Genomic DNA, 13,404 nt, shown 5'->3' with positions numbered 1-13,404 from the left:
GCCTATGCAGAAGGGAACATCATCAAACAACCTAATGGGGCCTCAGTTGAGGACAAAGAAAAACCACAAACACCTGAAACTGAGTTAGTGCAGATAGAGGGATTGAAGGAATGAAGCCACTAAAGGCGATTTGTTTTCTAGTAGAAAGGAAGGTGGTGGTGTCATTTCCCCTCCACTCCCATTAATTTCTGCGATGCTCTGAGCAGGTCATCCCAACTCTTCTTCCTCCCCGGATGTGATAGGAGGGGTCACGAGGAAGATGGGTGAGGAAAAGACCCACAAAGACAAGTGACAAGCAGTAGGAGGGTCCTCTTGGACCTTATCAGATGTTTCCGAGTAAGTGGAATTCTGCGAAGGGAAAATTTGAGATGAAAGGCAGGTCGTCTCCAGATTTATAGACACCTGAACGGGTTGCCACTTTGGTTTAGGGGACTGCCCATTAGCCTTGAAGTAAGTAGAAGTACACACTGGTCATTTTATAAACAGAAATACAGTAGCCACTGCAAAAAAACCAATGAGACTAACAGATCCCTTCTCATGACAAAGGCCCCTTCAGTCAGAAATGCCAGGTAAGGCCAGGCTTATCTTTCATTTTCTAATAAACTAAATGTGGCTTGTTCGGCCCTAAGTAGGGGTCAGTCAACTGTATAGCTGTCCTATTCCAGCCCCCAAAGCCCACTGATTCAAGTAGGCACATGCTAGTTGAATTGGCTGGAAATCCTTAAGGACTGTGACAGCAGTATGGCCCCATGGCCAAGAGATCAGTCACAGGGTTCTGGCCGAGTCAGTGAGGATCTGAACAACCACAAGGATCGTTCTGCCACCATCCAAGAAATAAAACGGGGCTGTGACACGTGCCGCTGTGTATAGCGTGTACACAATACGCTGCTTGTGTTTCTGCCCAAGGCTGCAGGAGCTGTCCCTTATATATTCCACTCTTCAGGCTTTGCAGGCTGGGAGTTGTGCTGTGTTTCCCCATGCTTGGTTTTTTGTAACATCTGTGGTTATCTTTACCTTCTGTCTTTGTCCCTGTAGCAAAAGCCACCTTCACCACCCTCTCCTGACGAGATCCCCATCAATGTCAAGCAAGCATACAAGACATTTGCAGCAGTGCCCTTGTCACACCCTCTGCTTGAGGTTAGTGCTGGCTGGGGGGGGACGTTACACCCACAGTGCTACAAACAGAAGACTGAGCACTGCAGGTGAGCAAGGGAAGTGTGAGAATAGGAAGGAGGTAGTGATTTGTTTCCTCCAAAGAAAGCTGTCATGAAGGAGAGACATGTTGAGGTCCCCTTGGAAGTTGAAGTCTATTCATGTTGCGGGACAGTCACCCTGCAGAGTCCTGTCCATAAATGTATTGAGTCCTGGAAGCTCGTTGAATTTCATGTCGCTGTTGCTCTCCTCGGACACGAGGATGCTGTTCTGATCTAAAACTCTGAACTTCCAGAGTCCAGGGTCAGGCTAAACCTGTTCTGAGGGATTTTTTTTTGTTAGATGTTTAACTTAATTGGAACTATTCCTTCTTCCCTCCGTGTATTTGAATCATGGAGCCATTCAGGCTAGACGAGGCCTCTGGAGGTCATCTGCCTCAGTCCTCCATGCAAAGCAGGGCAACCTTCCAAGTTGTATGGTGTTGCTCAGGCCCAGTCCACTTGAGTTCTGAATTTCCAAAAATGGAGATTCTGAGGTCACTGTGGGCAATCTCTTCCAGTGTATGACCATCTCTGCTGTGAAGAGGTTTTTTCTATATGTTTCATCAGAATTTCTGTTACGGCAACTTGCCTGCTGCCTGTCATCCTTTGCTGTGCACCTCCGAGAAGTCTGCCCTTGTGCTCTGTAACCCCCCTCTAGGAAGCTGAATACAGGACTCTGATCCCCCTCTCCTCAGCCTCCTCTTTTCCAGGCTGAACGAGCACAGCCTCTCAGCCTGTTTTCAAACATCACGTCCTGCAGCCCCCTAAATAATTTCATCGGTCTTCCACTTGACGTGCTGCAGTTTGCTCGTGGCGTTGTTGTACTGGGAAGGCCCAGACTGGGCACGCTGCTCTGGTAAGTGCTGAGCAAGAGGAAGGGTGGCTTCCCTGGGCTCGCTGGCTGCACTCCAGCAGCCCGGAACGTGGCCAGCCCGTGCTCTGGAAAGGCGTTGTCCTGACCCGCGCTCAGCGTGCCGTGAGCATCCCCCGTGCTGTCTTCCCTGCCGGTCCTTCCTGAAGAGCTGGTATCGGGGCGTGCCAGCGCTTCGGTTACGCGGAATCTCTGCAGCTGTTTCTGGACAATTGCACTGTCACTGGACTTACTAAAGCAGCAGAACACTGCCCCCTTTGGCACCTTGTGTCTGGAAAGACCCGCCGTTCTCGTCATCGTCTTATTTTTGCCTGTTCCCGTCTGAATTTTTGGTGGCCCATCTTTGATGCAAATGAGATGTCCTGTTCCACGGATTTCTTTCCCCTGTGGTGTTGTCTGTCTGTCTGTCTGTCTCAGTCTTCACTGATAATACCTTTCCTTACGTGTCAATAGATCACGCTCTCCTTTTCCATAACCGTGCTGTACTGGGAGCTGTGGCTATTCTGCGGTGACTTGTGACAGCAACTTTGTGTTCTGTCTAAGCTAATCCTGTCTTCCCGCTGGCTGCCTTGTCCTCTACTGGTGCTCATCTGGCCTCATATTGATCTGGTTTGGTAAATTAATATGGGTCAGTCAGTCTTTATTGTTTGTAGTGCTGATTTTGGGACATTTTAGCTTTGTAGACTGATGTACTCTGAGTTAGGTGACAGCCAGTAGAAGCTCAGGGAAGTTGTTGGCTAAGTTTCCACTAAGGAAGTGGAACTTGTCCCTGGTGTCATCTGCGACCCACCAGATGATGTGAGTTCATGAGTCAGGCTGTATCTTGTACATGGGTGATTTCTCCAGCTCCATAGTCTCTAGCTAATGTATCGTGGTTTAAGAAACAATTACTGATCCTGAAGTAGATCACTTTGTGTTTTGCACTATTAAATTAAATTTTTTTCATCCTCCTCAAATCAACCAGTCGTTCCAGGATGATGCTCAGAACTGGTTTGAATTTTGACAATGCTTGTCCCCATTCAGTGGAGTGGGTGAATGAAATAATTTGCAGAGGTCTCGGACAACTCTGCGTTTCTGTGAATCTATGTTTTGGTCTTTGCCGTTCACAAATTCTATTCACACCTTCCTGGTTTCTGAGTCAAATTTGGCAATGAAAATGTTAAGCAAGGTTGGTCACAAAACTGATCTTAGAAGTCTCAGACAAATCTATGAAGTTCCTTTGTTTCAAAAATATTTATATTACCAAAGGAGGATATTAGATTAGTCTTCATTGCACCTGTTCCACTTTAACCTTTTCTGTTTATTTTTGTTTCAATTATATTCATCTGTGAACATTTGTCCTGTTGAAATTGAACAGACTGATAGCTCCACTGCTCAAATTATTTTTGCCTGCTTCTTGATTTTTTTTTTTTTAAGGATATATTAGCTATTTTTTTAAGGCATGAACTGCCACCCAGTTAAACAAATCAATTAAAAATCTGTGCTTGTCAGACTTGCCGTTGCATAAGTTGTTTCATTCGGGATTGTTGAACTGTGATTATCTTATCCCTGCAGGTGAGTGTACTGAGCTCTTAGGTTTTCTTCTCTGTTAGCAGCAATGATTTCTTTTTCCAGACATTTGCTTCTTAGCTAGAGGCTTTTTTCTTTTTATTTTTTTTTTCTTCTTCCCTTCAGTGGTATTGTGCTACTTACTTACACAAATTAAATCTTTCTGTTAGTTTTTGGAGTGCATTTGAGTAAAGTCAAAGCTGAAGGTAGTCTGCTTGCTTTCTTCTTGTGGTTCCTTTTCTTTCGTAAAAATAAAACACCTCCATATTTTAAATAACTTTTTGGCCCTTCTGGTTCACAGATTAATTTTGTGGATCAATTTCTTTTTCTGACCCCTGTAGTTCTACTCATCCAATATTCTGTTATTTATTCTGGTAAATACAGATTTCTTTCTTTGGTGACAGTGTTTCTGCTTCTTAGAAGTAAATTTTCAATAGTTACGTCTTTGATTTAAAGAAAGGCTAAGCCTCCTCCATCTTAAGCTAAGCCCTCTGCTCCTGTTCTTCACCAATTTCCCCATGTTTTCCAGTTTCAGCCCTTTTAAAAGTCGTCACCATCTGTTTCTGTTTAGCCTTCAGTTTAATGTAAGTCCTCGTTACTCGTGATTGCGAAGCCTGAAGTGGCATTGTCTTGTGTTAATTCTGGGACTGTTTGTGAACCGGTCCATCAGCTCATGTACAGGACTGCTGCTGCTTATGTGGCATTGGCGACACTTGGCTGGAGGGCAGGACTGGTGGTAGAAAACTTTCCTTTTAGAACGTGCCCGTTTCTCTGTGTCCTTAGGAATTGCCTGGCCAGACCAGCACAGAGAATCCCAAAACTGCCGCGGAGGTGAGTTCTGGTGGCTGGAGCTGGAAGTAGGATGGGGACTCGCAGAGGATTCGGGCTGTGGGGGCTGTGGATGTGGAGACAGGACCAGAGGGTGGGCACACAGGGGAGGGCTGGGGAGGAGGAAGAGAGTGTGGAGCACCCAGATGGGGTGGGTGGGCGTTGGGCGCGATGCAGGGGGGAGGTTTGGCCAGTCGCTCCGTGGGCAGTGCCAGTGTGGCTCTCGCAGGTGGCCACGCACAGCCCCAGCGGACTGCACAGCCCTGAGCAGAGATCCTTCCGCGAGAGGCAGAAGTATTTCGAAATTGAGGTGAAGCAGCAGCAGATGGATAAGCCTCCCAAGCGTGTCTCCTTGGTAGGAGAGGATGACCTGAAGAAAATGAAAGAGGAGGAAGGTATGTTGGAATCTGTGCAATGAAATTTGGCCTGTTGAGTGAAACTGCAACATTAGAAATGTCAGCCTATAGGCACACCTACTTGAATAAGTGTTCTGTTTGGATTTGTGTATTTTAAAAACATTTAGTAAAAGAAGCCAAGTAGCATAATTACTTTGCAGTTATGGTAGACAGGTGAGAATAGACTAGAATAGAGTATTTCAGTTGGAAGGGACCTACAGCTGTCACCTAGTCCAATGCCTGACAATTCAGGGCTGACCAAAAGTTAAAGCATATTATTAAGGGTGTTGCCCAAATGCCTCGTAAGCACTGACAGGCTTGGGGCATCGACCACCGCCCTGGGAAGCCTGTTCCACTGTTTGACCACCCTCTCAGTAAAGCAATGCTTCCTGATGCCAAGTCCGAACCTCCCCTGACGCAACTTTGAGCCGTTCCCACGCGTCCTGTCACCGGATACCAGGGAGAAGAGCTCAGCACCTCCCTCTCCATGTCCCCTCCTCAGGAGGCTGCAGAGCGCAATGAGGTCGCCCCTCAGCCTCCTCTTCTGCAAACGAGACAAACCCAGAGTCCTCAGGCGCTCCTCAGAGGACATGCCTTCCAGCCCTGTCACAGCTTTGTTGCCGCCCTCTGGGCCCCTTCGAGTACCTTAACGTCCTTCTTAAATGGTGGGGCCCAGCAGTGCAGGCAGTGCTCCAGGTGAGGCTGCACCAGGGCTGGATACAGCAGGACAGTCCCTTCTCTTGACCAGCTGGTCGTGCTGTGTTTGATGACCCCCAGGGTGGGGTTTGCCCTCTTGGTGCCAGGGCACACTGCTGGCTCCTACCGAGCCTGCTGCCGACCAGCACCCCCAGGTCTGCTGGGCCGCTCTCCAGCCACTCCACCCCATGTAGACACGTGTCCAGAGTTGCTCTGCCCCAGGTGGCGAACCTGGCATTTGCTCGTGTTCATTTCATGCCATTAATGATTCCCCGGTGTTCCAGTCTAGATCGCTCTGTGAGGCCTCCTGTCCCTTGAGAGAGTCCACAGCACCTCCCAGTTTAGTGTTATCAGCAAACTTGCTAATGGTGAATTCAGCTCCTGCATTCAGATCGTTAATAAAAATATTGAATAGAACCGGCCCTCGAATGGAGCCCTGAGGAACACCACTGGTCCCCTGCTCAATAGCTGCCTGCAGAGCAGCCTGCTCTCTGGCCCCTTTCGTCCCCAGTTCTCATGTGTGACCTATATGCCTGCCTGCCTATTGGTTCCCCCGCTCCACTGCCATGTGTGGAGGCCCATCCACTAGTACTCCAGGAGGCGAGTGGGAAGCTGTCCACTCTGGGGAAGGGGGCAGAAGAGTCTGCTCACAACTTCCAATTTGGGGATGAGTGCACTCAGCATGACGAACTGTTGGAAATCTGTTCTATAGGCTGACCAGTAATGGAGGTTTAGTGAATAAGGAAGGAGGGACTGAGGGAATGATGTAGAGTTTGTTACATCTGAAGCATTAATGGAGCGGAGGAGAAGCAAAGGTGTCCATGGAGAGGGTGTGGACTTAAACCAGCACAAACTTGCAGGGACGATGAGCATAAGGACCTGCCCAGAGGCTGGGGGTTTAGTGAGTGCTTTGTGGTATGAGTCTGTCTTATTTTTGCAGCTCGAAAACTGCAGCAGAAACGTACCCTTCTGTTGGAGGAAGAGGCAGAAGAGGATGAGATGATAAAACAGGTGCCTGAGATGAGCGTGCAGTCCAGTGTCATCATTGAAGGAGTCGAGTACAAGATTGAGAGACTAAATGGAAGGAGCATCCAGGCTCCAGCAACTCGGTAAGACAAGACTGATAGCCTAGTACCACCTACATGTGTCGGAGGTGTCCCAGTACCAATACTTTTCACAGAAGAGGGCTGAGCATATTCTTCAGCATAGAAACGGGCAGGGTTTTCCAGCTCCTCCTTTTCAGAAGAATAGCTCCTTCAGCTGTGCATTTGGGTATGCAGAGATGTTGATTTTTAGAGATAGCTGGTTCGGGAGAAGCCCTGATGCTGAACCTAGGTTTGGGGTCTTTTAGGCTTTTGTTTCCTGCTTCTTCTGGACTTGTCCTCCAGGTTGCCTTGATGTGGTTGTTCTAATTCTTGGGCATAGAACTGGGGAATGAGAAAAGGCTTCTCATAAGACTTCAGATACAAATAAGGTTGCACTAGAATAAAGCTGAAGCTGTCCTTATCTGACTCTCTTTTCTGAGAGACCTTCTCCTCTTCACAAACACTTCTATTGTTGGTCTTACAGTGCCTGAAAACACTTAGGCTGTCCTTTTGGATCTCGTTCTCCCCATTGTTTCTGTCCCGTCTCTGTTGAGGAACTTGTCACACAGTGAATGCACTGAGACCTTCCACCTCATGTGCTGGAGGGCAACTGTAAGGAAGGTCAGCAGGCAAATACAAACCAGCTTCTTGGTTTGATGTGAAGGCCTACTTATCTAGGGATAAATAAACCCTGTTTCATATTGAAATGTGGGAGGTTAGAGAACAGTAAGGCTGGATCCATCAGATGGCTCTCAGTTGCTTATTATTTATGCTTGAACAAAGGCGAGGCAGTGGAATAGACTGAGTTTGTGTTTCTTGAAGTATCTTTTGTCCTGCTAGAACACAAACTGAAATTTAATGAAAATAAACTTGAGCAGTAAATACTGGCGCAGAGTCACAATAAACTTTCTCACTGCCAACTGAGCCACAGTAACTGTGTGCGTGCTCTTAACCTGCGGAAAACAGGCTTGAGTGACCTCCTTGCCTTACAGATCAAACTGAGTGGTACTTCGTGTGCACGACTTGAGTGCAGACGGTAACTGCAGCTCAGCTGAGCTGACGTTTGCGGTAATTTGGTTATGAGCATAAAGCCTCCCTGAGTCAAGCAGTAGGGCATAGAGTGTACATTGAGAATCACTGTTCTGAGATGACTCAGGATTTGTCCCTAGCCCAGATGCACATTCGCTTAGAACCCGGGAGGGTCGTCCTTTGTTGGTGTTCATGCATCTCTGACATCAGCGAAGGAAAAATCTGGAAGCAGCCAGGCTGCCCATCATGCCGTGGCAGCTGGAAAGAGCCAGGCTAGAATCGTGCGAGAACTTGTCAGCAAACACGGTGCGTTACGTTTGAAGTGCGTGTGTGCGTGTTTAGTGGATGGTTGACCTCCAAATGAAGATGATGAGCTCTGATGTTAGAGGGCGTGAATATTTATGAAGTCAACAAGGAAGTGCTTGCAGCAGTGGAGGAGGAGCTGTTGATCAAAATCATTAAGGGTTGAGTCTTCAAACTGAACTAGTTACCGCTTTCTGGGGCTCGGGTCTGTTCCAAACCTTTCTTGGGTATGCCAGTGTGTGGCACTGTTAGCTGACGTGCTCGTTTTGCTCTAGGCCCTCTGAGGTCAGTGAGAACAGCAGCTCACAGAGGAATTCGCTGGAAGAAGGAATGAAGCCTGAACAGAGAACCAACTCAATGTCTCGGTAAGTGGATCAGCACTGTCCTTTGCCTAGGAGCTGCCAGGTGACGGAGCAGATGGCTCCTCCTTTTTAGCAGACATAGGGTTTAGAAGGAAGGATTTTGTGGAGAAAGGGAAACTGGGATCAGAACTAACTTAAGAGAAACTCACCTCTTCTATGTGTCCTTCCACCTCCCAAGGTGATGTCCTTGGATGTGGTACTAAACAGTTGATTGAGGGTGTCAGTCATCACCTTTTATCTTGAAAACAGGCAGATAGGAGTTGTGGTGGACCAAGCCAGCCTACCCCTCACTGTTTTTCTCTCTCTGTCCAGGTTGAGTCCCTTATATCTTGGAGCAGGAGATCCAGTGGCACCTGTACGGACAGCCAAAGCTGAACGGCGGCACCAGGAGCGGTTGCGAATGCAGAGTCCTGAGCTTCTGAGCGGGCAAGAGAAGGAGCTTTCTCCAGCAGAACGTCGTGCTCTGGAGGCAGAGAAACGAGCAATGTGGCGGGCAGCACGGTGAGACAGAACCTTCACTGTTGTCTTCACTAGGCTAGCTCAGGAAAAGGGGACCTGCTGCATGTCTTCTGGATTACGTGGTGTTAAAAACCAGGGAATAAACAAGCCTTCCTACGTCAGATGTTAGGGGAGGTTCTATAGTATCTGTTCAAACAGTGCAAAGCATCCACCGCTTGGCTGAGCTCATCTGCTTCTGACAGCTACACGGGTGACATGTCTCTTCTATTTCAACAGTGCTTGCACAATCATGAAGGCAGTGGAGTTTTATAAAAAACATAATCGCTTTTATGTGGTGGTGAATGTATTCCTTCCCTCTCAGCACACAGCTTCCCACCTCCTTTGTAACCCATGAAAAAGATGGTATTTGTTGAAGCTGCAAGGTGACGTATGCCAAATGAAAAATGGAAATAGCATTTCACATACCCAGTGTTGCTAGACTGGAAAACTTGCTGAAGCCAAGAAATTACCAATACGAGGGTGCTCTTATCCACACAAGCTGTTTCATCAGCTATGAAAGAGTGATTAAAATTGCTTTAGAGGAAAGAGAACTTCCTAGCTCAGAACTTAAGACTGGAAGCTAGTCCAGGCATTTACTGGGTAATATAATTCCTTTCAAAAATTAGTCAGGCTGCTCCTGTAACTAATTATAGCTTTCTTCCCATAATGTTCCTGTAGGAGGCATTCAAAGGACAATCTGAAACAGTTGTGTTTTGGGGTTTGAATGAGAGCTTTTAGAGGAACAGGGCTGCTAGGGACTCATCCTTGCCAGCCTGCTAGATAAGACTGGAGGGATTACCGTGAGTTGTGATACCACTTGGCAGTTCCAGTGTCTGTGCTTAGACATGAATGATAATGGTGCCGTTGTCTTCTGGGGAGGCTCTGAGGGTGAAGAAGTACATAGTGGAATACTTAATGAGAGATGGCTAATTATCTAGGGCTTTGAAGGGTACAAAGCTTCCCGTTGTTACTTGATCGTGTAACAGATCTGCTTATGGTTTATTTAGAGCTGGACTAATGTTCCTAGTCCAAGGGCTTTTGGCCTTCGAGAAAACCTTCCTTGGTATGCTCGCACTCTTTGCCCTGGATGAGTCCTTTGCCTGCTCTGTCTCAGCTGGAATTTTTTTTCTGAAGCACTGCCTTAGTTTCACTGCACTGCCCTGTGATGTCAGAGAGCTGAACAGGTCACTGGAAAGCCTGTTTGTATGTGGAACCTTGATTTGGAAGAGAATGGTTTCTGTCATCTTGTAGCACGTTTGTTAGACCTTTGAAGCTGGCCCTGCTTTGAGCAGCTTTCGGATCAGATGACCTCCAGAGGTCTCTTCCAACCTGAATTACTCTGTGAGTCCATACTTAATGATCTCTCCTTCCCCAGCTCCCCACTAATGGGGGTGCCTGCATTCCGGCACAGTGATGAGTCAGGATGTCAACAGAGCGCTCTGGCAGGATTGTTTCCGCCCTGTGCTATTGCTTCATGCTCCAAATACTGTGGGATTCTGTCTGCTGCTCTGATTCACCGGACGTTCTGCTGTATTTGGCATCTCACGCCTGTTCTAGCTGACGCTGTTCCCGTGGTTTCTGTGTCACAGCTTTTCAGGTGGCATCATTTGCAAATGGAAGTTCTGTATTTTCACATTAAGCCAGGGGTGACCCTTTTACAAAAATACAAGTGGGAGAGAATTTGTAAACGATGCCTGCCAAAGCAGACATGTTGCCCTTGTGTTACAGGGCTAGAAGCTGTGTAGGTGTTGTGGAGCAAACGTGTGCCTACAAACCTTTGCGCAGAAGAGGCTTGCTGGGACTGAGATGACCAGATCCAAATTCTTGCTCTGGCATATGCTTCGTTGTGATGTTGGACAGATCACCAAGTTCCCTTGGTGTTGCAGATGCATGAGGAGAAGACTGCAGTAGCACTTCTCTGTCTCGCAGGGAGGCTGTGAGCGTTGAATAGATTAAAAACTGACTGTCACTACAGTGCTGCGTGAGCACACAGTGTTGTCAGGAGTAGACATCTTGCACAGAGCTGCTGCTCAGTCTTTGCACCTGGAGAAAACCTACTTTGCTGTTGTACTGGATCCAACAAAACAGAAGTTGTCTGTCAGGCTTCTCCTCTTGCTAATCCACATCACTGTGCTCGGAGAGCTGGTAGAGACTGATCTGTCACCGCTTTCCAATTAGATACGCAGGATTTGCTCTCCCTCGTGCCTTCACTTCCCGTGCATATTTCCTCATATGATGGGGCATGCTTTATGAGGTAATGTAATCTCTGATTCCTCCTAAGCCTAAGCATGAACATATCCAAGGAATGCTGTAATAAAAGCTTTAAGATGGGTGTAAAAGGTGAACGTGACGCTGCCTGCACAAACCTTTGAAAGCAAAGCCATTACAAGGACATCGCTCCTGTCACAGAACGTACGCCACTCGCATCGGGACTCTGTGTTCTTCCATGAACTTGTTGTGGTTGCCAGCAGATGAAGTAGTCTGAAAAATGCTGGGGGGGGCCAGGATTTTTTAGGTGATCACGTGATTTGCTCCTGTAACGTTACTGTACATCTGACTGCGTTTGGGTTAGCGATGATTTTGTTGAAATTGCTGAGGGCACGGTAACAGTTACACTGAGCGTGGAGTGCAGTGGTTTTGTCCACTGTGGGCAGGAGAGAGATCCCTCCATTCCAAACCTTCAGTCTCATCTCTTCTAAGCATTTGGTTCATGGAAAATGAACTGGTGAAGGCAGAGCCTTTTAGAGGTAAGAATATGTGAGAAGGAGAAACTACTTGCAGCCGCCTTGCTTTTCAGTTACCAGGTCTGTGTTACTGGTTCTAAGTTCTGTAGACCAGGTCCTCAGCTCCACTTTGCTTCTGATACCTTTTTATCCAGTTCTTAGAGAAGTGCCTGGCTGATTCCTTGGGAAGGGTTAAGGCCTTGCTTATTTTGGCATTGGCAGGAATCAGTCAGTCACCATAATGCACTCTGTTTTGCAAGACAAGGATGGACTGTTCCCTGCTACCACAGATCTCCCAGGATGATCTGGTTGTCTTAGGATCCCTCTTCTGTAACTGCTAGAGCAGGCACAGTGACATGATGGCAGGCAGGGCTCAGGTCTTGTTTCCAGAGGCCCAAGGCAGCACTGCATGTGCTGCGTGGGAGGGAGGACTGTATTGCCCCCACATGGTGCTGCAGCCTCACTAACCTGTGTTTTCTTTAAGTGCATGACACTGATTTTGTTACCTTCTTTCTAATCTTCTATCTTCTGCTTCTTTCCAGTTCTCTGGTCTGTGTGCTGTCACTCGTGACCCCATCAGTTTGCACCTTCTTGGGCTTTCCTTTTTCTCCCTGTGTCATCAGTGCTCTGCCAGGACATGCGATGCGCCCCCTCCCTTCCCCCCTCCCAGCACGCACCCCTGTGCTCTGTTGGGACAAACGCACTGGCACCCATGCTACATCAGTGTTGTGGGCACACGCAGCCGCTGGCATTTGTGCCATAGGAAGAGTGTGACTAAGAAGGTACAGGCACATATCGAGGGTGGCAGGCGTCCAGCAAGCGCTAGACGCGTCTCGGCAGTTTTCCTACCGTGCCCATGCTATTTTACAGATGCACTCACCCCTTCGGTTGCATGTGTTCAGGGCCTGTGGCAAATAGACCTTCCGTAATGTGCTTGTCCATTTTGCTTCCCCTTTTCTCGTGGTCAGAGAAAGGTGCATGCTAGCCGGTGGTCAGGTATACATATGCAGACGTACACTGAGAGACTACCAGATGTGTGCACAGCCACTCACTCACACCCCGTGCTATCTCAGTCTGCTTCACACATACACACTTCTTTGTAACTGCCTCCTGGGCCTTTTCCATTTGTCTGCTGGGTGTTGTAGTCCTCTCCTCTTAGCCTGTGAGGAGGGCAGTCTCTAGATGCTGATGCTTCTGGGCACATCATCCCAGATTGCCCTCAGGAGGTTCCTGCTTCTGCAGCAGCAGTTGATGTTGGACAGGATCAGATATAGGAGCCTGTTGTAATCAAGGCTGCCCCTATATCAGACCCATATTTCTCCTTGCCAGGGTATGTTCCTGTATCTGTTTCTTTCTTTCCCTGCGCTTGTCCGCTGCAATGTTCATCACCATCATCTCCTCTTCCTCCTCTTCCTCCTCTTCCTCCTCCTCCTCCTCAGATCCTCAGCTCTTGAAGACAGTATTAAACAGTACGAGCAGGATCTGGCCAGGAAGCTGTACCAGTCCCGACAGTGGGCACCTGCTCCCGGGGCCAGGCCAGCTCAGATGTCTAGCCCAATGCAGAGTCACGCCTCAAGAATCCCTGGGTCAGGAAGCCAATCCAGGTGTGCACAGCCCCCTCCCTGCCAGCTGCATGCTCACACTCCCGTCTGCATCCCTGCCTCCTCACCCATGCTCCCAGCTGTGGCCTGCTAGGGGCAGGGAGGAGACCTTAGAGGTTGCTGGTGTTCGCTTCCCTGAGGTCCCACAGACTGCCAGCAGTGGTCTCGATAAGAATGAGGGGGGATGCTGGGTCTGTTTGATTGGGAGAAGGCAACAGATATTTCTGAGGGCCGAGCCCACTTTTTCTTAGCTATTTCATAACCTCCTGGTG

The 13,404-nt window shown here is 48.2% G+C and overlaps 1 protein-coding gene across 4 annotated transcripts in view; it reads left to right on the top strand.

The window, feature by feature from the left end:
• The window catches only part of SCRIB (scribble planar cell polarity protein), a 102,927-nt gene that overhangs the window by 78,980 nt on the left and 10,543 nt on the right, over positions 1-13,404 (top strand). For 2 of the 4 annotated variants that reach the window (XM_086464951.1, XM_086464952.1), the window contains 7 exons: positions 1,036-1,143; positions 4,396-4,443; positions 4,670-4,835; positions 6,472-6,640; positions 8,224-8,313; positions 8,623-8,811; positions 12,971-13,135. In XM_086464951.1, the coding sequence (XP_086321077.1) occupies positions 1,036-1,143; positions 4,396-4,443; positions 4,670-4,835; positions 6,472-6,640; positions 8,224-8,313; positions 8,623-8,811; positions 12,971-13,135 (935 nt within the window). The remainder of the gene's footprint in view (positions 1-1,035; positions 1,144-4,395; positions 4,444-4,669; positions 4,836-6,471; positions 6,641-8,223; positions 8,314-8,622; positions 8,812-12,970; positions 13,136-13,404) is intronic. The other 2 variants (XM_086464954.1, XM_086464953.1) reach the window with 1 other exon arrangement.

The sequence above is a fragment of the Leptosomus discolor genome, chromosome 5, assembly GCF_034619465.1.
Source record: "Leptosomus discolor isolate bLepDis1 chromosome 5, bLepDis1.hap2, whole genome shotgun sequence".
In the NCBI taxonomy this organism is placed as follows: domain Eukaryota; kingdom Metazoa; phylum Chordata; class Aves; order Leptosomiformes; family Leptosomidae; genus Leptosomus; species Leptosomus discolor.
Note: the sequence above shows the minus strand (reverse complement) of the source record. Positions and strands in the feature narration are given on the sequence as shown.